At 41.7% G+C, this 24,432-nt stretch overlaps 1 protein-coding gene across 10 annotated transcripts in view; it reads right to left on the bottom strand.

Annotated features, from left to right (window-relative positions):
- Positions 1–24,432, bottom strand: part of ELMO1 (engulfment and cell motility 1) — a 491,925-nt gene that overhangs the window by 240,587 nt on the left and 226,906 nt on the right. For all 10 annotated transcript variants that reach the window (XM_032483695.1, XM_032483693.1, XM_032483692.1 and 7 more), the window contains one exon: positions 10,922–11,026. In XM_032483695.1, the coding sequence (XP_032339586.1) occupies positions 10,922–11,026 (105 nt within the window). The remainder of the gene's footprint in view (positions 1–10,921; positions 11,027–24,432) is intronic.

Below are 24,432 nucleotides of genomic sequence, written 5' to 3'. Positions count from 1 at the left end.
TGAGCCCCTAACAGAAGAGTCAGCTTGTCCTTGAGGCTTTAGAGCCAGACATTGACTTCTCCTCTGTAGCTATGAAAATCCTGGATGGTATCCTCTTCCAACAGAAGGCTGTTCTGTCTTCACTGAAAATCTGTTGTTCAGTGTAGCCACCTTTACTAATTATCTTAGCTAGATCTTCTGGATAACTTGCTGCAGCTTCTACATCAGCACTTGTGCTTCACCTTGCACTCTGATGTTACAGAGACGGTTTCTTTCCTTAAACCTCATGAACCAACCTCTGCTAGTTTCAGACTTTTCTTCAGCGGCTTCCTCACCTCTCTCAGTATTAACAGAATTGAAGACAATCAGAGCATTGCTTTGGATTAGGCTCTGGCTTAAGAGACTGTTGTTGCTGGTTTGATCTTGTATCCAGACCACTCAGACTTCCTCTGTATCAACAATAAGGCTATTTAGCTTTCTCTTCCTTCATGTGTTCACTGGAGTAGCACGTTTAATTTCCTTCAAGAAGTTTTCCTTTGAAGTCACAACTTGGCTAACTGGCACAAAAGACCATTAGCTTTTGGCCTATCTCATGTGGTGCGTGGCACCCCAAAACAATTATAAGAGTAACATTAAAGATTACTGATCACAGATTTCCATAAAAATATAATCATCATGAAAAAGTTTGAAATATTGCAAGAATTACCAAAATGTGACAAAGAGACAAAAACTGATGCTGTTGAAAAAATGGCACCAATACACTTGCTCGATACAGGGTTGCCACAAACCTTCAATTGGTAAAAAAAAAAAAAAAAAAAAAAAAAAAAAAAAGAAAAGAAAAGAAGAAAAGGATATAAAAAGTATGCAGATTGGGAAAGAAGAAGTAAAGCTGGTGCACAGGTGACGTGATTATCTACCTAGAAAATTACAAAAGGTCAACAAAAAACTCCTAAAACTAATATTTACAGTAAAATTGCGGGATATTAGCTTCATCAGCAGAAATGAAGCAGCTTGTCACAGAGCAGGTACTTGACAAATACTTATTTGTTTAACTAACACAGTGAGACATAAAAATGGACAATGCAGACTGACAGAGAAACAGTTTGGAGGAATAATGGGAAGATATTACTGGGTGCAAGATAGAGACCCCAGGACAGTCACTGTTGACTAAGGGTTTTGTTGGTACCCTAATGAGGGACAGCGTCATTCACACGTCAGGCTGTCTATGGTTTCTAAACTTGTAATTCATGCGGGGTCTACGTTTGCACTGTGTCAGTTGCATACAGTTCATTGTACAGCTTGGTTTCATTTTTTCTTAGGGGATGGATTGATGTGTTTTAAAACCCCACTGTGTTTTTTTTTTTTAAATTGAATTATAGTCAGCTTACAATGTGTCAATTTCTGGTGTACAGCATAATGTTTCGATCATACATATACTCATTTTCATATTCTTTTTCATTAAATAAGTTACCACAAGATATTGAATATAATTCCCTGTGCTATACAGAAGAAATCCTATATATACTAGTTAGTATCTACAAATCTCAAACTCCCAATTTATCCCTTCCCACCCCTTTCCCCCTGGTTACTGTAAGTTTGTTTTCTATGTCTGTCAGTCTGTTTCTGTTTTGAAAATAAGTTCATTTGTGCCTTTTTTTTTTTTTTAAGATTCCACATGTTAGTGATAACATATGGTATTTTCTTTCTCTTTCTGGCTTACTTCACTTGGAATGACGATCTCCCACTGTGTTTTATTTAAAGTTTTGAAAAGAACAACAACAAAACTCTATTAGATATAGCTAAGTTAAAAAACTCTAAACCTAATACCCAGCTTAGGCTGATAGCAAAGGAGAATGAAACAAATAACTACCATGTTTTAGACATGCTTTAGTTCCAGATACTGAATCCAGTACCAGAAGAACTCAGAGCACATCATTGCCGTGGATCTGGAACCTGCCTTCCCTCCCTCAGATGATGGGTTTTCGGAGATAAAACCAAGCCCAAGTTGAACAATAGTCTCATTCTCGGGCCTGAAGCATTCCATTCAAATCATTGGCTTTGGAAGTCGGAAATTAGAAAATCTAATCACATATATTCACACTCTCAAGGGGTCCTGATTGTTTGGCAGTAACAGCTTGGTTACTCATAGTCAGTGAAATTAATGTCACTATTTTTAAAACATGAAAAAACTGTACATAAAAACAAGCTTCCAAGCTGTGGCACCCTGGTCAAAGAAAGAATAAAAAGAAAAGAAATAAAAAGAAAATAAATCATTAGACAAAGAGTCATTTGAAAGTCCCAGCAAGCTTTGCCTTGAGGTCCTTGTTATTCTAAATGGATTCTGTGCTCCAGATCACCTAGAAGGAAGATGCCACTCAAATTAAAAAGGTTCCTTAACACGAAACTGTGTGTTTAACTGGCAACATATAATTTCATTAAAAAAAATTAGGAGCAATTGCTGCTGAAGCCATTTCAGGGACAAGGGGAGGGAAGGATCTGTCAGCACTATGGGAAGAAAAAAATGACGTGCCACCAAGGTTTATTCCAATCATTTGCTTCGTAGTTAAGTTTAATTACACATTACACACTGTCTTGCAATTATGTTGCTTGGGAAACTGCCAATTTCCCCCTTGAAATGTTAAAAGTTCCGTAATTTATTTTAAAGGCTTAGCATTGCCTCCATCAGCACCCCCCTTAGTACATGAGGGACACTTGGTTTCTGTTCCCTTTAAGGGTGGGCTGTAGGCAGCAAGAACTCCACGGCGAGGTCTGACACAGCGCAGAGGGCTGACTGCGCTGAGAGCCCCCAGACACTGGGCCAGTGTATTTATAATTTGATCTGATGACTTTTTTCCTTTAGAATTTACAACCAGAGAAATTGAGAAGCATGCCTCATCTCTTCCCCTACTCTTGGGAGGTTGAAATTAAAGTTCTTTATTCTCAGCAAGAGACTAAAAAGTGAACACAGGATGAAGCAGCTGCTCTCCAGGAGCTGACAACAAGGATGGAAGGATAACAAATACTAAGCACAGAAATATGAAAACTCCCAGGAGATGGGACAGTATCAAGTACAACTTTATGGACCAGGGAAGAGAAAAGGCAAGTAAAAGAGGCTGAGCACCTACTGTGTGCTGACAGTGCACTCAGAAAGTCATGAAGGTCACTGCAGACCACCAGAATCATGGCCACTAAGTCAGGCCCCTCGAGTACCAGGCAGATAACTAGAATGCGTGAAGCAGAATATAACAGAGAGTTCTGGGGCTTGCAATTACTTGGAGAGGGCATGTCCTGCCTACAGGCAATTCAAATTCTCTTCCCTTTAAACATACTGCACCAGTTGAGCAAAATACATCCTTAGAACTTACTTGACCTGCAGCTGCAACCACTATGTGAACCTATCAACCTCTAAAAGGCACCGGGTGTGGACACTGGAAGCAGACTATTTGGTCTCAAATTCAGCTCCAGTACTTCCCTAGCTGTGTGTGTGTAAGCCACCTTCCCTCTCTGTGTGTCAGTTTCCTCATCCATAAAATGGAAATAATCACAGTGTCAACCTCAGAGCGGTGTTGTGAGAAATGGATGAAAGTGTCTGGGGTTCTTGTCTCACAGCAAGCTCTGTATGTGCCACTACAATTGTGTTTATGCCCCTGACACAGGACAGAGACATGGTAAAGGGTTTCCCCAAGATGGCTTTGAACTTGAGGTGGGCCCCAATGGACAGAGAGATCTGTGTACTGGAAGAAGAGGATACCAAAGTACCTCTTCCCAGCTCCGGAAGCACTGAAGAGAGATTACAAATAACGTGTGCTATTAAGTACTCAAAATACAGTAAAGACTTAAAGTAAAATGGGGCAGCTTTTCTCACACTAGGTCATCTCATAGCATTTTCTTGCCAGTATGGCCTCCCTATGTCCCCGTAGTGAGTTAAGATCTAAACCCAACATTTCTCCCAACTATTTTAAAAAGTACTGTTTACTATGTATGCATCACGAGGAGGAAGAATCCATGTCAGGGTTTTGAAATAGTGTAAACAGACTTTAAATTTTTCATCTGTTAAAAAATGTCTTTCATGAAAGAACTTTGAGAAAACAATTCTTGGGGACAAATATCTATCTTTTCCCATAATCTCATTTTCTTGTCATATTCTATGTATTTCTGTCCTGATTTGGTATAAAGTTAGAAACATACATGTGTCCTGGCCCGCAACTGCATGAACCCCTTGAAATAAATCTTCCTTTTGAAGGCATTTCTATTTTCCCCACTTAGGAAATGCATTATTGTCTATCACAGTCACCCAGGGTGCAAAGATACTCCAACTGGATGAGAGGCTGATCATAAATTAGGAGGAATGGTGAGGGATGTTGAGGCAAGAACTGCAGGGCACATAAAGAACAAGTCGTTCCCAGAGTTTACTATTTTTTCAATTTTTATTTTTGTATTGAAGTATAGCTGATTTACAATATTTCAGGTGGACAGCAAAGTAATTCAACTATACACGTATATGTATTCTTTTTCAGATTCTTTTCCATTATAGGCCACTATACTGAATATAGTTCCCTGTGCTATACAGTAGGTTCTCGTTGTCAGAATTTTATTTCTAAGTTTGTTACTGGAAGCCTCAAGATTTTATAAATTCTGCCGTTAGTTGGGTAACAGCCTCATTAAGAAAATGTTTTATTTTTATATAACACAGCACCACACTAAATAAAATATACAAAAAGGGTCAAGTTTGTTCTTTTCCATATTGACCCAACACGAGAATATTTCTCTAAGAAATAGGGCCACTCTTTAAAATTCGACTGGGGAAGGAAACAAGTCCTAAGTGATTGCAATATAGTTAAACAGCATAATAATTTGTAAAACAGTAAAATGTTTGTCTGCTCAATATATTGTAGAAAGTTGGAAATAAATATCAAGTAAAGGTTCTATGACTTGATAGATGTGCCCCGGATAGGTCACATCTGAAAACTTAGAAGAAAATAAGAAAAACTCCAAGGGGGGCAGAAACGATAAAACTAAACAGAATAACAACAACAAAAATCATACTCTCTTCCTTTGCTTGCTGTTCTATTTTCTGGTACCTAAGAACTAGACCCTTGTTGACCACCACATCCACTGCGCATGGCCTTGCCCTGGCAGATGGCAGGCATTTGATAATATTTCCTGAACGAGTTGATGATTTAAATGAATATGAATGTTGAAAAGGATTTCTCTTTAGTTCAATGCTTTTTAGCATATGAGAAAATGAACTGTTTTGTTTTCTGTGTGAATATTTTTTTCCTCTGAGACGTATATAAGCAATAACAGAAACATCTCATTTGCATGCATTTGGCTTTTATTGTTGCATATTTAAACAGCTTATGTGACTTTTTTAGGGTCTGAGATTAATGCACAGCATGCTCCTGTCTGGCTGTAAGGCCAAGAGAGGGCCCGATGACAAACAAGAGGTTCTGAACCAACCCCAAAGTTCTGAAATACTTCTGTCACTAGTCTGAAACTAATGACCGCACCTGAGATCTAGAAAGCCTTGCAGTGTGCCTTCACCATGCCTTTAAATAACACAATAGGAACGTTAACAATATTTGGTTACATGGCAATCTACAGGAAAAAGCCAGCCTTGGTTTTCAAAGGATTTACGTCTAATAAAGACAGTGTGATGCTGTGTATAAAGTTGGTAATAAAATGAAAAGGGAAGGTGCCACCTCTCTCTTCCTTTTAGAAACGACTTTCCCACCATGTTAGATTTAAGATCATAACAGAACACAAACACTTGTTTGATGGTCCCATCAACTTTCCGTGTCTTCAAGCATTCATCTTTAACTCTGTCCCTTTACCCTTCATGTCAAGAACAGAACTGTTGCATCCATCACATTCTAAACCTGAGACAAGAAGCTGCAGACTGGAAAGAGCCTGAGATATGGAAGCCAAAGACATAAGTTTCAAGTCAACTGGTCTACTGGCTGTTTGACAGCGGACTCTCAGCACCTCTCTAAGTCCCACTTCCTGAATCTACAAAATGGTGATAACAACGCTTAGATCATAGGCTTTTCTTGAAGATCGAGTTAATTCATGGAGCACATCCTGTAAGTTACCCAACTTGTACTAGGTACTCGTTTCCTCAGATCAAACAGGGGAAGACAAATATTACCATGAAGAATTAACTTCATTGTGAAATCACTCTTTCCTTTAGTTGTAATATTTTTCTTAGGCATTTTTTTCTGATTCCGCTCAGACCTGGCCATCATGTGTTTGGAATCCTTAGGTTTCCTCCTCATTACCTCCTGCTTTGCGGCTAAATCTTGGCTCCCACAATAGCCAGCATGAGTCTTGAACCAAATGAAAACCAAGTTATTTGGGCTTCTCAGTAGCTCTCAAGGAATAATTAAATGCACCAAGAATGTATGTTCTAAGTTCAAAGGCTGTTTTTTGGTTCGTGTGTGTGTGTGTGTGTGTGTGTTTTCCCCAATGGAGTCACTAAACTTCTTTCACTCCAGGGAGAGGGAAAAAAAAAAGCAAAACAAAACAAAACACACAACACTCAGCTCTGCACTATTATCCTCTCTGTGAAACAGTGACAGCAGGATCATGGGCGTGAACCAAGTACCACTCTCTGCCTTCTCACAGAGAGAGCCCTGGGGGGGGAGATCTGGGGGGGCAAAGGATCTTCAGAAAAAATAAAAGCAATTATGCCCAGAGTAAATAAGACCCAGAAATTTGAAATCATGCTATGCCCCCGGATTTTACTCCAGGCACAGTGGGATGCTCAGATTTGCAATGCCTCCTAGTGTTCTGTGCCCATCCAAGTGTGGGGTAATTCAATTTCATCCGCAGCTTTCATTAGTACACGGTTACAGAGTTTATTCAAATCATACATGAGAAAGGCTGCCCATCAATAAATTCATCTTGCGAAAATATACCTTTATGCAATTTTTAAAAGGAGCAAACTTCACGATTCCCAGATGATTAAAAAAAATGATCATTGGCAAGAGACCATTGAAATAAAAACTAAAGAAACTCTTAATTAAGAAGAAATCATTAAAATCCACTATGTGTCAGGTACCAGCTTAGGAGCAGGAGTAGGGCCAGGAGTGTTTCCCAAAGCATTCTGAACTCCGATTAGAAAGATCATTCCAGCAGCCGGCACGGAAGCTGGGTTCAAAGATACGACTTTAGCAGGGAGAGCATTAAGAAAACATTGCATTGCAGCAATCCAGATGAACGGATTAGAAGGAAAGAGAAAGTTAAGGATGTAGACTATACAGAATGTGGTGTCTACGTGGGTTTGGGCTCCACCGCCCATGTCTCACTGTCTACAAGAAACATCCACCTGGACATATGTCCCACGTGCATATAAAGTCTGGAATGTCTCCAAAAGACATTACCCCCTCACAGACCTGGAGACCTATTTCATCAATGACACCACCAGCCATCCACTCAAGCCAGTATCTCCCTCTTCCTTGGCAAGAGTCTAGTTTATTTTAGATCCAAAATAATTCATTCAAACTGCTTCTCCCCATTGCCACAGCCACCACCCTTATTCAGGTTACCATCATTTCTCTGTCATTTCCCAGATTTTATTTTGGCTGCTAGTCTTGATTTCTCACATTTGTTTTCTGGCAGGAGAGTGATTTTTTTCTAAAATTAACTCTCACCATCTTTACTTAAAATAGTTCAGAAATTCTTCACTGCTTTTGGATTAAGGTCCAAGCAAACCCTACTGCAGGGAGAGAGGGTCCCGAATGAACCAGCCATGATCATATTTGCCACTCCCTGTTTAAGCCATGCTGTACTTCTTGTGGTTCCTTGAGCAAAGCCCACACCTTTATGACTTTGTTCACTGTTTCCCTCTACTTGGAGTAATCTCTTGTGCCCCCTTCCCCTCACCTGATAACTAGTACTATCCAACAGGTCTTAGTGTAGATGCCACTTCCTCCAGGAAGCTTTCCTGACCTGACCTCCATATCTTTGTGACTCTCCTCTGTGCCCCCAACATCACCCCTGCCAAATCAAAATCCATTCTAAGTGGTTTGGAAAGCGCTGGTGTTTATCTCGTCCCTCTACTACCCCTCCTTTCCAACTCTAGATAATAAAATCAGCAATGACAGGACTTGTGAATGGCTTGTTCCTTGGGGAATCCCTATCTTCTTGCTCACTGCTAGCCATTTGATAATTATTCAGTAAGCACAGGCGGCTAGTGCCTGAAAAGAAAAAAGGTCCATAGAGAGTGGTGGGGATCATGTGCATTTGATGGGCAGGCAGAGGGAGAGAAACCCAGTCAGAAAGACTAAGAGGAATGGCCAAGGAGAGAATCAAGGACAGACAGCACGGGCTGCAGGCAAAAAGGGAGAACTGGCCAGTGGGAAACAGCGTCCAGTGTCAATGGGAGGGCAAACAAGATGAAGGAAGAGGAGAGGGCTCCCCATTTAACAGGAGAACAGCTTCTGGAAAGTGATGGGTGCAAGGTGTTGAAGAGTGAGCAATGGAAGAATTAGAAAACAAGGCAAGAAGGCAAGTTACAAAACCACACAGTGTTTGAGAGAACACGCTAGCGGGGGCGGGGGGGGGCAGGGGCGCGTGTCAAGGACGAAGAGGGAATATTCGTGTGTGTGCACGTGTGCGTGTCACAGTCCCTTTTAAAAGCCTCAATCATAAGTCGACTGGCAAAGTGAAAAGTGAGGCCACATAGTCAGGTAGCAGAATAAGTGTTTGTTAAATGAAAGATATAAATAATAAATGAATTAGACTGCATTCAGATGGGAGATTTACCTGGTCAAAAAGAGCAAATTTTATCAACATGTAAACTTATTAAAAAACAAAAAGCCCATCTTTGTGTTTCAGAAAAAGACCACTCAGATCATAGATCAACATTAATAAGCTGTCTGGGGTGACCATTTTCATTGTTTATATCACTACCTCACTATCCCTGGGACATCGATTTTTAAGTCACCACAGAACACCCTTGCAGGCTGCCTCAGACTTTATATATGATTTCCTAACCCCATTTATTCATGTAAATAGCTCTGGCTTTCCATTCAGCATTTAATGGTTGCAAAGTCAGGTGGGACACAGAAAACATCAGGAAATGGACACTTTTGAGAAAACAACAGACATCTCAGTTATAGGGAATGGCTAACCAGATAGAAAAGTGCATGTGGACAAAAAGGTTTCTTTACAGATAGGTTTTTCTTTTAAGTCCCTATCAGATACGAAGTTCTGTCAGGTTGCCATGGTATTAATTTCACTTATGACAGTTTAGAGAACACATTAAGGAAAATGGGTTTAAAATGTTAAATTACTTTTCTTGAGACATATGCTTCTTATGCAATTAACAATACATTCAGCATCCATACTCTCTAATTTTAGAAACATTCATCCACAAACATTAATCAGTTAATGCTAAATTCAATTTCTACCAGGCTTCTTCTTTTCACACTCAACTCTCCAAGGCGATACTACATGGTACCTCGAAAACATTCATTTACTTACTGTGAGAGCAGATTACATTCTTAGAAAAAAAAAATCTGTGTAATAATGATACACACTTATAAACCAGATTAAACTTTCATGAAAAAACAATTTTCTTATGGAAAATTGCATTTCTGACCAAGTACCTAAGAAATGCATAAAACCTTTCAGAGGAATATGTAAAATCCTTCACATAATCAAATCACAAATAAGTGTTGCAGTATAATCAAAGCTTGTCAAACTGCACATACAGTTAAAATATAGTGTCTACAGAGAACTCAGAGACCTGGCATGACTTTTGTTTTCAAAGGGGTTGCTACTGGGTAGGATAATTTTTCATGGTGCAAACTGTCCCATGTATTAGAGGGGTTTGGCCAGTAGCACCCCCATTGGGCATGGTGACTACCAAAGAAACATGCCCACACCATTTCCAAATGCTCCCTCGTTTAGAGAAGTAACTTCAGCCCAGACAAAAGGAATTGCCCACATTTACGTTACCAGGTAACGACAGTGCCAGGTCTCAAACCCTGGTCTCCAGAAAGCCAGTACCAAGAGGGAGGCAACAGAGAATGTCAGGGTTACAGGCCCATAGCTTACTCTGATGTCAGCTTTACTCCTCCTGCTTTAAGTTATTCATTCATCAAGCATTTTCTAAGCGTACATCTAGTCATCATTTTAACTACTGACCAGTTCCCTTGCCCCGATTATTCATATCCTCCTCCACCTCAGTCTTGGATCAGTATACTTCATGAGTCTGAATCTGGGCTCCTCTCCCTGGGCACACGGGACAGGTCTCAGCAGAAATCCAGGGCTTCCCGCGGAGTGGCCCTGACGGGCAGGCCTTCTCTGCCACTGTCCGTTCGCTCCAATTTACTCACACCGCCCTCCCTGCTCCTGCCCTGCCCAACAGACAGGTGGCTCCTTCTGTTTTCCTCCTGCCCCACCCACAAAGGAACTTGCTTTGGGAGCTGGAGTGTCACTAATCTGTTATAAAATGAGAGAAGGCATTTCCCTTCCCTCCTCATCTTCCCCATTCTTTGCTTTCTGTTTACCCGATTGTATCTCCAGCGTTAGACTGAAGAGAAGCAGTCCCAGGCCCTGGGCCTGGGCCTCTTTGCAAGAAGTCAAATAAGTGTATTTGGTTTTCACAAACGTTGGGGTCACACAGGTTTTTGGTAGCTAGCTCGTTTCTCTGTGATTTAAGGCTAAGAGTTTTTATCATAATTAAATATTGTACTATGTAAAATATTTTTCCAGTGTCTAATGTAGTTTTTAGATGTCAGCATGTGGAAAAAAACTAAAAGTTAAAAGCCCCTATTTTGGTGTCCCTGATTGATTTCGCTTAATTTTAACTTTTCTTCGTGATGAAAGCTAAACTCTGGGGCAGCTTATCTGAAGGTAATCCCTCCATATCTCTAAGTTTGAAATTCGAATTCAGTAGGAAACCAACAACGGCCGCAAGGGGCTGTGTGCTTACCCGGATGTAGGCATCCTGGTGGTGTTTGGCAAAGTACAGCATGTTGTCCAGAGCTAGCATCCCAGGAGGGGTCTGGGTAAAGTCCATGGCAGGGTTGACGTGATTCTGTGATGAAAACAAAATGTTTGATCAGGTTAATTCTGCAGCAGATTTCACCAACCACCAGGAGGTCTGATTTCCCTCCTCAAGACAAAACTACCACAAGGCAAGCTCCAGGTAATCAAGGAAGACGCCCTCCGCTATCTCCACGTGAATCTACTGCGGTGGTGATGGGGGCTTCTTTCTACAAGTGCAGCAAAACCAGCTTCTAGACCTGGGAAACTCGGCTGAAGACTGAAATATAGCATCATTCTTGGACATGTGACACTGTGGGAAAAGAAAATAGTGTAAAAACTGTATTTCTGATAGCTGTGCTATAGGGGAACCAATGGCATTTGGGGAGAGAGACCTGGGACGAAGCCGGATCTCTGCCGTTCACCTTTCTGCACTTTAACTTCCTCATCCTCATGTAATGAGGGTTAAGGATGGCCACACCCATCCATGGTGTTTGTAAATTGTCCAAGGACTTACAGTCAACAGGCTGCTGAGCACAGACACTTGGTAAAATTCAGATATTTATGGGTCCTAATGTCTGCCTACTCCCAGGGAGAGTTCTGGCCTTGGGGCCACCCACACGGTGCCAAGAACCACAAAAACAAAACAATTGTTACAAATACGCCCAACACATTCTTCATCTGCTCCAGATCATGCAGTAAACACCACAAGAGCCCTGTGCAGAGCAGCAAACCACTCACTGCTGTTAATTGTCAAAAATGGTCCCCAAGATCTGTCCTGAAAATTCGGATCTAAATGGTGAATGTTATAAGGGAAGTCATTTTTCTGTTAGAGAGATGGAAAAGAAACGTTAAAGAGATATTAAAGAAAACTGCTCTTACCTCCTACTCTAGGTCATCTGTATGAAGGTACCTATTTTTGTTTTGTTCCTGAATACTTCTTAATAAACACCTTGACTCTGATTCGTCAGGGAAATTTTGGTCAACGGCAGTGTTTTCTAACTTAAGTACAGGGAGGACTTCTTGTTCACTTGTTCAAAGTTCAAACAACCCACACTTCTCTACATTATTCAAGAGTACACCAAAGCTGTCTTTTCCATGCAGACTGGAAATTTTTTATGCTCTAAAAAACAACATCTAAAATTATAGGACAGTGGTGCTGCCTACTGATCACAGTTCCACAGTTTTAAGAGCAGCTCTGTTCATCTCTCTACAGCAAGTTATAGTGACTTCAATATTTTATTTTAGCATTTTATCCCGATTTGTTTACGAAGATGTTGGAAAAGTTTTAAAACACCAAAGTCCTACTACTTATGATAAGAAAGATACATCTCATAAAATAAATATAATTGTAACAAAAATAAAAATCACTAAGGAATCAAATGCAGTGGTATTTAGCCTTAGTCTGATACTCACTGGGGTAAGAGAGTCAGGCCTGTATTCAATAGTGGGGAAAAAATCAAAATGCTGGAAATAAACAATCAGAGCTTTAGTCTAAAAAGCAACTTGCAATGAAAGATTTTTATAGTATTTTCAGTTCTTCCAAAAAGAATAATGGAACCTTCCCTGTTGTGCACATATTTACTATTTTGACTTCGATACATTAGATTTTCATGAACATGAGTAACATAAAATTATGCTAGTATCTGCTGAGTACCTTCTGGGGGCTAGAGTAGTTTGGGATTCACTTGTGTTATCTCATCTAATAAATAGGCAGTGGGCACTATTATGATGCCCATTATACTGATGAGAAAACTGGAGCTCAGAGGAGAAGCAAGCTTGCCCACAGCTGGCCTCCCAACTTGGATTTGAGAGGGCAAGTCTTGCTTGGACAATATGTCTCGGCATGCTTTGGCTCTTCCTTTTTTCCTTACCACTTTATCAGTGGCTTCCTCACCTAGTTTATAAGTTGAATGCATTTATTTTCGTACTGCTAGCATTTGGACTTTATATAGCCTGAGAAAAATTTCTTTGAGAAAAAAACGTAGGCTAATCAATTATTAGCTGCTACACAGCATGGTCCAGCCAACCAAGGAGAGTGTGCCAAATGTAAAAGAAAAAAAACATGACATTTATTTCAGACCTATTTCTAGTGTGAGTCTATGAGTCTGTTCCAAAAATAAATACACCAAAAGCAAATCAAAAGAGAAAAATTAGTTTATCTGAATCTAGTTCGAACAACCCCCCAAAGCTATGTCTTAGTGAAGATGGCTAGGGAGAAGGCCCCCGCTAGGGACAAGAGTCATCAGTCTTGTTTGAATTGTGCTCCCAGGATCCCCTCAGGGCCTCTTTCTATCAATCACACATGCCCTTTAGCACACACTGGGTGTATCCAACAGGCCACTGCTGCTTTCAAATGGTCTTACAAGTTAAGAAACAATAGGATCTATTTTTAGCGTTCTTTTAAAGATCCATATGGCTGTTTAGGAAATAGTCCCAATAAAATAACGTTTGCTATGTGCCAGGCATTTTATAAAGCCCTTTGCGTGTACTAACTCTTAGTTCTCATAAGAGTTAGTCCATAAGAGTAGGTCCTATTATTGTTCTCCTTTGACAGAGAAGGAAACTGAGGCACTGAGCATTTGGGTAGCTTGCCCAGTTTCAGAGTCACTAGGTGGCAGAGCCAGAATCTGAACTCAGAGTCCGGTCTATTAACCAGGATGTTAGTGTCAAGTTGTTGCTCAATCAGACGCTGCCGGGAGTTTCACAAAGACGCCCAATGCAGGTTCTCAACTGTTGTGATCCTCTTCAATCAACATGTTCTGCTTAGGCAAAGTGCGTCTGTGATCCATCCTTTTTAATAAAAGCTGTAATTTCTCCATCCCTTCCAGACATAACAGACCAAAGTCTCATTCATGTTCAGTAAACCAGGTCCTGCTGTCTCCAACAAACAGGCTCTTATTAAACAAAAACTAATTAGAAAATTGCCTTTGATTTTCTCTGACTTGCTCTAAATGATGAAGCATCACTGCATTTTAGATGAAAAAATATTTGTGGTTGTGGGTGAACTATATTCTTTCCTTTTTTTTCCTGTCTCTCTCTTTTTAACTCTGGGCATCACTTTCCCAGCCTCTCTCTCTCCTTGAAATGATTGTTTCCTTTTTCTCTTTTGGTTTTAACAGTCAGTGAAATAATTTTACAAGCGTGGATTTTGATAACGGAAAAAGTATAAGAATTACTTGCCAAAACATTTGAGAGCTTTCTATACTGTGACAAAAATACTCTGAGAAACCCAGCAAGGCCAGCAGCCCCCGACTCCTTCCTTATTTATGAGATGCTCTGGATACAGATTTATTTTCTTTTCTTGTTCCATGTTATTCTTTTTTCCACCTGTCTTGAAATGGAAGCTACAAGAGCTTTGATAAATGACTTGAAAATTTCCCTTGTTTTACTGCAAAGCCTGTGTACCTCTGTACATCCTTCTGAAATGCCATTTGTTACTGCCTGTAGATGTGCTGCTCTGTGAATCACACCAGACAGCTCTCAACCCCTAGAGAAAGGGGGAGCAGTCACCTCCCTTTTCGAAGCACCAGGGTTTTTCACTTTGGGAAAATGGTACCAACTAGTTGAAGATAGCATGATTCCTTTCACAGTGAACACCCTATGGGGGATTAGTGTATAGAGTTCTTAGAGGTCTATTTCTCTTCTGTTACCCACGTGCCAGTTTTTTAGTTGAATTATTCCCATCACACATCCAAGGTCTAAGACAGAGAATCTTTCAAACTGTTCCAGGCCCATACACCAAGGCCACTGGAGAACTGGGGTGGACCTCAAATATAATCTAGGTTTGTAGCCTTGTTTTATAGATGATAAAACTGAGCGCCTGGTGGAGAACAGTGGTGCCCCAAAATTAAGGAGGCATCCAAATCAAATCTCCTGGAGGGTACATTAAAGCACCAATTGCTGGCCCCACCCCCAGGGTCTCTGATTCAGGAGGGTTGGGGTCAGGTCCGAGAATCTGCATCTCTAACAAGTTCCTAAGGGATGCAGATGCGGCTGAGTGGGGACCACATTTTGAGACTCTCTGGTGGCTGGAATGGCTCATCACAAATAACAAAGGTAGTATCAGAATAAAGACCTAGAATCCAGATCCACTGATTCCTTGAATCCTACATAGCTTCCACTATACCAGGCTTTGAACCCACTGGTTCCTGGGTGCCATGCACTTTAAATATACTTGCTTTTTCTCTGCTTTGTGCTTTGGCCTCTTACTGAGAAAAGAGACTTCCTTATTTAGAAAAAGGAATTATGATTGAGAAGCCTCTCATTTCTCCTATTGCTCAAATTTCTGACTACAATAATATGTATTAGCACCTGCACAGGGAAGGTAGGAAACTGTAATCAGTTGATATTTTCTCCTCTTGAATGCTTCCTGGCTGGGGAAGTAGTGCGGGCACTTGCCTGAATGATTTTTAAATGATCTGTGTTTTTCAATTACCAATGCCATGCTAGTCCTTCGTTAGTGTGGATAATAAAGAGATGATTATGATAATGCCTGCCAGATGGCACATCGTGGGGAAAGCCTTGGAGGATTTAGGAGTTAATATTTGTGCTATACGAGTGCCTACATTGGCTGAACAAATACAGCGTTAAAAGCAACCTTTCAAACAAATCACACTGAGTGAATATTCATTCAGTCTACAAAAAGCCCTGTCAAAGATATTTCTTGAGGCTGGTAGGTTAAGGTCATGTTCTCCAAGGGGAAGCAGGGTGTGATGGTTGCAGCAGATCCGTTGGGAGCTCTACCAAACTACATGTGCCTCCCACTCCTCCCCTCCTCGCCCAGAAGAATGGAGTATGTGGGCTTTTCAGCAGGCTCCCCAGAAGAGCTGTTATCCACTTTGGATGTACCTGAAAATCCCCTTGGGAGCTTTGAAAAAATTCCTGATGTCCAGGCTGTATCCCAAGTCAGTTAAAGGCGAAACTCTGTGGTTGGGAACCAAGCAACTGGATTTTTAAAGCTCCCCAGGTGACTCCAATGTCTGGCCAGGATTGAGAACCCTTCCCCAAATCAGTGGGTCTCAAATCTGAACATGATCAGTGTCTCCTGGAGGGTCTGTTCATATAGATCACTGGGCCCCACAGCCAGAGTTTCTGATTCAGTAGGTCTGGGGGGGGGGGGGGCTGAGAGTCGGCATTCATACGTGTTCCCAGGTGCTACTGATGGTCTCTGGATCATACTTTGAGAATCTCTCCTCTAAAGCCACAGTAACGCAAAGCAAGAGTGTGTTAGGGATCTGTACCCACCCACTGATGGAGCTGGAACCTTGATTCTCTGTACTAAAGTGTCTGGTTTTATTGAGATGCCGCCTGTAGGGAGAACACGCACTCTCTGAGTTGACACAGGCCCCACCACTCTCTCACCTGGCTGTTTTGCACATTTATATAAGGAGGTTCCTGACAAAGTCTGACTTTGTGACTCCCAATGTAGATCAGTGTTCCAAAGAGAAGTAGAAGTCACCTTTAGAAATCTTTGGATTCTGTCCTTGGTCTCTCACTATTAAATTCAATTAAAAAAAATTAATTGTTTGGATGAATACAGAAAAGGCATCCCATTAAATCTGACCTAAGAATGGGCAAGATGGTGAATTTGCTGAAGTGCAGAAAAATAATAATCTGTGTACAGATACTGGTGAGCATTACACCAGGCACTCCGAAATGCCTGATTTCATTTAATCTTCCCAACCACCCAATGAGGCACGATATTAACGAGGTAAATGTTATTCTTCTTTTCCTACTGATGAGGGTGAGACCTGTGACTTGTGCTAGATCATGGCTGGGCGTGGCAGCGTCACCACTTCAACTCCACAGCTTTTTTTTTTCCCTATTAGGTTCCAAAGGTCTTTGGAGGAATAGGAAGATGGGCCCCATCAGCAAGAAGTTGTTTAATCGGAGAAATGTAAAGTCCTGTAAGGATTTTTTTTTTTACAAATTCAAGAACACATCTACAGAACAAGGGAAATCTGGCTTACGAATAATTCATGAGACCCCAGCTCCTCATCATTAAAATTTGATTCTTTAAGGTAAAGCACAAAGGATCTGCATGAAAGAAACACCTGGGAAGATGCTGTGGATTCAGGACAGCAGATTCTAAACTTCCTGGCTTCCTCACTGTACCGCCCTCTCGGCTGCACAGTCTTCTCCTCTCCTGGCCTCTGGAAGATCTCTGCTACTCTAATTCCATTCACCAACCTGTTACCTTTTTGTTCTCTTTTCAACCTGGCTCCATTTTCCCTTCTCTGGCAGGTCCACGGCTCACCTTTAGGGCACACCTCTAGTTCCACTGAGCTCTGAGACCATCTGTAACTATCCACCATCACCAGGAACCCCCTCCCTGGGCCTGCCCTGCCACTTAGGAGAGTCTGTGACTGTTATTAAGAATGAAGAGAGTCGGCAGCACATGTCCAAGAGAAGTCAGTTTCGTGTGGCTGTCAGGAGGCTCTGACAGGCTGGGTTTCACTACCAGGAGTACAACAGGAAGAACAGGGGAGGTTCCACTGATGGGGCCCAGGTCAGGCCACATCTGGACATAGCACACAGTTCCGGTGGCCACACTGCAAGTCAGCTCTTGACACAAAGGAAACCATGCACAGAAGAGTGGCCAGAAAGAAGTAGAAATATCTGACCAGAAAGGCATGTCAGAAAAGTTGGCGAAAAACCCCGAACTTTAAATACTAACCCAGGAGGGGAAAAAGGTGTGCATGGTGTGGTGGCTGAGGAGGGATGGGGGCTGTGAGTTGGATTATTACTGTCTTAGGCATCTGAAGGACTGACATTACTGTGGGCAGCTACAGGAAACAGGATTAGCAGAGACGTTCCCATTTTTAGAAATAATGAAGCAAGGACAGCAGGAATGTTGTCCAAAGAACTAAAGGGCAGAGAATTAGAGCAAACGACCTTTAGATGCCTTGCAGCCCCTGGTTCGTTCTTTCTCTCATCAAATAATTTTGCATTTCTACTACTGTGCAAAGCACCATGGGAGACAGACATGATACATTTCATCCAAAGATTTAATTTAAACAAAATAGTACTTGCCTTCAAGAAACATCTGTCTCAGAAGTGAGTTATTAAAAGCCCTCACAACACAGGCTTGAAATATGCACACGTGCACACACACACCACACACACACATAAGTAACTTCACACATGCACACTGTGGAAGCTCTCACACAGAAAATTCTGGATTTAAGGCAAATTTTCTTAGTTAAAAAACAGTGACCTTTTAAAAATTACTCTTAAAAGGTCAGAAAGGTCAGAAAAGGCCGTGCAGGGCCGTGTATACAGTTCATGAAAATCTGGGCTCACTATCACTACATTAACTTGAAGAAGCAGAGTTGAGCCCTACTGAATAAAAGAATAAACTCCAACACTGTTTATCTGGTATGTTGATTCAGCAGTCTGTACAAAGAATTATCATAAAAACTCAATTAAAAGTTGCCTTGGGAATAAATCTCCTTTAAAATGAAGCTGGTTATGGTTTAAAAAAAAAAACTCTCATGAATAATGAAGTTATGCTGTCAAGGTTTATAAAGATATCTGCGATTTTTCTACTGAGCTGAGTGCACGCAGGATTCTGAACAATCCAAGCACCACGGCTCGCGTCAACAGCACCCCCCTCTTTCTTGCCTTAGCTCCCAGCTCCTTTCTTCACCACGCCTTTTAGAACTCCCTTTCCACCTACTTTTTGTCGTTTTAAAACAGGTGAACGAGCACCAGTTTGGCACGTGGGTTTCTCTGTCTCTTTTTCTCACTGATCCCTGGGAAGAGCACAGGTTAAAGGTCTGTCAAAGGATACAGAACGTGTGCCACCATCACTCCAGGGCCAGCCTAGTTGATCAATCAGAGAACTCATTCTCTCCGAGCCCAGTACCGCTCTCCAGGCCGCCTCTGGTAAGGTAACCACCACTAACATGGGAGATGAAACTTCTTGGCCAGGATGCAGGTAGGAGCTGATCAGGATGCAGGTAGGAGCTGATCAAGCTGCAGCTGCTACCGATGGACTCTCAGACCAAAGGGATGCAGGGGCTTGTGTGCAGCATGGACCAAGAGTAGAGAGAGTGAGGATGGAAGTGACCACTCTAATTGTGTGAGTAGCAACCAGCACACACACAGCACTTAGTGGGTGCCAAGGACTGCTCTAAGCCAAGGGTTACTATGGCCCAGGATCCAAATTGGGTCCACCACTTATTACTATACAGTTGTGAGTTTAAAAGGTTTATATCTTTTTCCGCATTTTAAATCTTTTATTAATCAAAAGGAAAAAAATTATCTCTGACATGTGAAAATTACATGAAATTAAAATGTCAGTGGCCATAAAGGAAGCTTTGTTGGAACCCAGTCCTACTCATTTATTTACATATGGCCTATGGGTGCTTTTGCACATGATCTGAAAAGCCTAAAATATTTACTTCATGGCCCTTTACAAGAAAAGTTTGCCAACCCCTGTTCTAAGCGTTTTGTCTTCACAGCTACTCTGTAAGTTCAGTAAATCAGTTCCTCCTTAATTAAAGTTAAACATCTCAACTAACAAAGAAATGCTAATGTTTTGTTACCTGGACAAGTATATGAGCCCTTTGCAAATATTCAGTGTTTTACTCCCCTGGATAATATTGTAATGATTTTAAGGATTCCCAAGGTCCAACTGGACAAATTCTGTGTCTTGTAAGTGTTACGCTGAGTAGCCTTAACTGGTAACTCAGTGCTCCTCTCTGGTGTCTTGGGGACCCTGTCGCCTGCTGACAGAAGGCAAACCTTGGAGGGGAGACTTTGATATACTTTTACATAAGACTTTTATACTTTTCTGTACTTTTTTATACTTTATATACTTTTACATAAGACTGCCTGCAGTTTCGATGTCTTAGGGATCTGGAATGCAGCCGGTAAGCATTCTCCCCCTCCCCGCCTTCATTGCAGCTTTGGTAAATGGCAAAGTCTTGGCTTTAAATTTGGAGATCATGGTCTCTTTTCCACACCAGAGTAAGAATTCTCATGCCCATTTCAAAAAGGAAGAAATCAAGGCACAGATAGTTAAGTATCTTGCCCACATTCACACAACCATTATCTTGGGATTTGAATGCAGATGTCCAGAGCCCATTTCTTAACTATTATTCTAAAAGGAGAATTGACTGACTACACAATGGGAAAACAAACAAACAGATCACTTGATGGAATACTACACAGCCCTTAAAAAGTATCTTCATAGAGTACTTAGTTATCATAAAAAAAAAAGACAGGAATATAGAATATGATGTATCCTGCACAGAATTTTGATGGTAGTATACATTCCTCGGCATTGTGTATTTTATACAGAGTACTCTCTACATCCTTATTACGTTATATATGTATATTTATATATATATAAATAATATATACTTAGCATGTTTTTAAAAATTGGAAGGAAATTGACCAAAGTATTAACAGCAATTATTTGTGGTGGTGGGAAGGTGGGAAGTATTTTTTTTCTACCTGTCCATATTCTTCTAACTTTCTCTAGTAAAGATGCATGGATTTTAACTTGTGTTTGATTAGAGGTGTGCCCACTGTTCTCTAAAAGGAAGCGGAGACCATCCTGCAGGAGGACACGGGAACAGCTTGGATGCCCACCCTGGACCCTGCCCAAGCCTTTGCTGAAGGCCTCCCTACAGGTCACGTGCAGCTGTGCCCAAAGACGAGGAAGGCTCATCCCACCTGCCCAAGTGAGCCCCGTGCAGGCAGGTAGACAGCTTGGATCCTGCAACCAGCATGTCAGAAAGTGTGCGCATTCAGACATTTCCTCCAGATGAAGGAAGGAGGCCAGGAAGAGGTCCTTGTCTGACCCGAATCCTCAGAGCCGAGCAATCTCAGGTCCTGAGGCCACCTGGGCTTGGGCTGCTGTCGGGTGTTTGCCAGTCTGCCTGCCCGACCAGGGGGCAGTGCTCTGGGCTTAAAGGACCGACCCTTTTAAGCCAGCATCTCCTGGAGCCTGACAGTTTGTACCACACTCCACTTCGTTTGTCAGAAAACTATTCGGCCTGAGTGAGTCATGTCACCACCAAATTGATTTTTTAAATGAACTTTTTAAAATGCATCTTGTGACACACCTCCTGCCTCTATAAAATCAGCAAAAACCAGGTGGAAAAATCACCCCCTGGGTATCGCTCATGAGGGCCAGGAGAAACGCAGGCCCTGTTTTGGTTTGGTTTGGTTTTGCTCACAGAAATCTACCCATCTGCAGATATAGTGACTGTGACCTTCTCAGTCCTGAGAGTAAGGGTCTGAAAAACAAGGATTCGAGACCATTACTGACCAGAGAGCAATAATCCCTGAAAAAGGATGAGAATTATTGGAAATGTTAGATAAATAGCATGTGAATGCCAAGCTGCCCCTAACCTTAGCGGATAGATTACACAGAATTAAACCTCCCACGTTAAAAAAAAAAAAAAAAAAAAAAAAAGCTCTTGGTTGTCTTGCAGACCTCACGTGCTCGAGGGACTTTGTCCCGAAGGCCCCCCCGCCCACGCGGCAGGATCTGTCAGGTTACTGAGAGGGGGAGGGCAGGAGAAACTGCCTCACTTCTTCAAGTCTAACTTATTTCTTGGTAGTTATTTTACCAATTCCAATCTCCTCTAACAACTGTATCTTTGATAACTATAATTCACAGAAAAAAATAACTTAAAAAAACTTTAAAATAAAATTTAAAAAATAAAAATAACATACGTTCTGGCTCTAAAGTGATAATGTCACCACAAAATATATTGTGAAGACAATTTTACTCAAAATTTCCACAACCATTTTTTCAAAGTACAGAAACCTGCAGAAGAACAATATTCATCTGCACCACGATAGGACAGAAAGGAGACAGAAAGGAGACAGGCAGGGAGAGAGCTGAATGTCAACTGAATCTGTAATGTCTTGTTTTTATTCATAGTCCCCCCTCTCAAAATTAAGATGTTTGAAAAAAATACAGCAAAAGTTAATATCTATTAAATCTGAGTGGTGGGTTCATACACAGATGCCTTTTATATAGTTTTTTCTCTGATCAAAACAATTCATCATCACAATTTAAACTGAGAATGTCTACATTTTGTTAATTTTATTTGACCATAGCAAAGCAAAGTAGGTTTAATAACTTTAAGACTTTGCACCTTAAATATTAAGGAGTAATAAAAGGTAAGATCAAAAGTGGTCGTTGCCAGAATTGCAAATGGGCACTTTGATTTGTTGTTACCTTCATACAGATTGTGCTGTTTTTCCTCTGCTGTATGCTGGCATGTAAAGCAGATCTGAAATATATTTTCACCAACAAAAAAGGAAGCCAAATATTAAAGAAGACCCTTGGAGATCAGTTTTCATATTACCTTTCGTGAAATTCAGTAGACGCCTGCCTCTGTTTCTCTCAGATAAGGAATATTAATAGGAACATTTCAATCCTCCACAAATGAATCTTTCTTGAACAGACTCGGTGCATATATGAGCAGTCTTTGTAAAACCATTCTGAGCACATTTATATGTATTCCTCCCTCGTCTACAAAAGAGCATGATTTCCTCTCCTAGTCCTCATTTTCTAGTCAAGGATCTGGTTTTTCTTCAGCACCCTGATGTGAAGGAGCTTTGCTGAGTTCTCACGCAGCAGACCACGGCAGAGCAGGCAGGATGGGTCTGCTCGTTCACAAAGTGCTTACCCTTCATCAGTAGAGCTGGCGTAGGCGGGACCTCCCTCAGGGGCCCTGTGCACAGGGTGTGGGATGGGAACAATCAAAGAACGGCTCAAAGGAAGCACAGCTGGCCCCCCAAAAGACCCCAGAGAAGCCCCACCCCGGGGGTACAGGGTAGCGCCAGGAGAATGCCTGCCTGGGTCTTGTGCCCACCACGTTCACAGGGCTCACCACGTTCACAGGGCTCACCCTCCAGACACTCCACCCCAAATGGCTTTGTTACAAGCAGGAAAGACTCTGGTCCTTCAAGCCTGACAGGGACTTGATCAGAAAAGAGCCTGACTAACCTGCAAAGGGCAAAAAAAGCATACGTAGGGGCAGCCAGGGGTGGGGTAAACAGCCCAGATTTGGAGAGAGACCAGTGCAATCTTCAAAATTAGTTGACGCTCTTAGAAAAGAAATTTCACCTTTCTAAAGCCCATTTCTTCTCCTATAATGCTGTGTAAATATCGCCTCTCTCGCTGGCCTGGTGAAGATCCAACCAGATGGTGTATAAAGAATGCCTTGAACAGGGGGCAGGCGGGCCCCAGGGAAATGGGCGCTGTGGGCGAGTCACCTTCCATCTAGAATAGTATCAACATCCCCCGCTACCTTGTGCCAAGGACCCTCTAGTTTGGAAATCCTGGTCTTTTTTCTAAGTCTGGCTCCCCTCAGGACCTCGACAGACCACGAATTCTTAGACTTCAGATGCCATTCATTGGAAGTTCAGGCTTTCTCACTGGCCCCACCGATCTGATTCCCTAGACTACGCTCAGGTCACATTTACTCAAGGATCCCACCAATACTGTACTAAAGGGGCCTCCTTCTCGAACCCCACTCCAGGGTTCTGCCAACAGGATCTGACAATAACTAATTGAAGAATCAAAAGTCCCCCAAAGATCTTGGGGGCATATTCCACCTTCTCCATCTCCCTGCATTCAGGCATGGAAAAATTTCAGTCTCCCACTCGCATAGTAACTTGTTCTATTTATAGGGACTTCGGCAAAGAAGATTCAATAGCGTTTCTCATTGCTCACTCATTTATACATTCAGTAAAATTTTACCTGACTTCCAGGTGCCGAGTTACATAAGATAATACAGCACTGTACTTTGAGTATTCTGTCAGTTCAAAATTAGTGTCCGTAAACCACTTAAAATGTGAAATTATTTAATTATCATCTTAGGAAAATGGCTTAGGTACACCAGATATGGTGATCGATGCAACGTCCAAACACACAGGAAATTCTGCTCCACTGATTTGTGTGTGTTTCATTGATTGGCACTTACGGTGAAGGCTGCCTCTTACTGAAAGCCTTGAAGTCATTAAATAAACATATATCCCAGTTAGACGTGATGCCATCTTCCGCACCATTCCAAGTCAGGGAGCGTTTGTTCATGGACAGAGAGGCAGAGAGAAGAAAAGGAGAGAGGGAGAAAATAGGATTGATGGAAGATGAGGAACAGTGAGAGAAGACTCAGGGCATGGGAGGGCAACCTGAACTAAATAAATTCAGTACTAGATACTCCCTGAAGGACAAGGGTGATAACTCCAGAGAACCACTACTTACGTGGTTGAGGGCTTGGAAAACCCCAGTCCTAGTACTAAAGGAGAAAACACAAAATCTGTCTCCGCTGGGCACCTCTGCACCACCAGCGCTGTTCTCTTAAATGGCTCTCAGGATTCTGTATACAATTCCAGCTCTGGCTAGAATCCCACATCTTGACACAAGCCCTGCTCCAACTCCTGAAACTTTTTCACCCACACAAGTAGAATCATTTGCTCACC

This window comes from Camelus ferus, chromosome 7 (genome assembly GCF_009834535.1).
Source record: "Camelus ferus isolate YT-003-E chromosome 7, BCGSAC_Cfer_1.0, whole genome shotgun sequence".
Taxonomy (NCBI): Eukaryota; Metazoa; Chordata; class Mammalia; order Artiodactyla; family Camelidae; genus Camelus; species Camelus ferus.
This window is presented reverse-complemented; position numbering and strand designations above follow the sequence as displayed.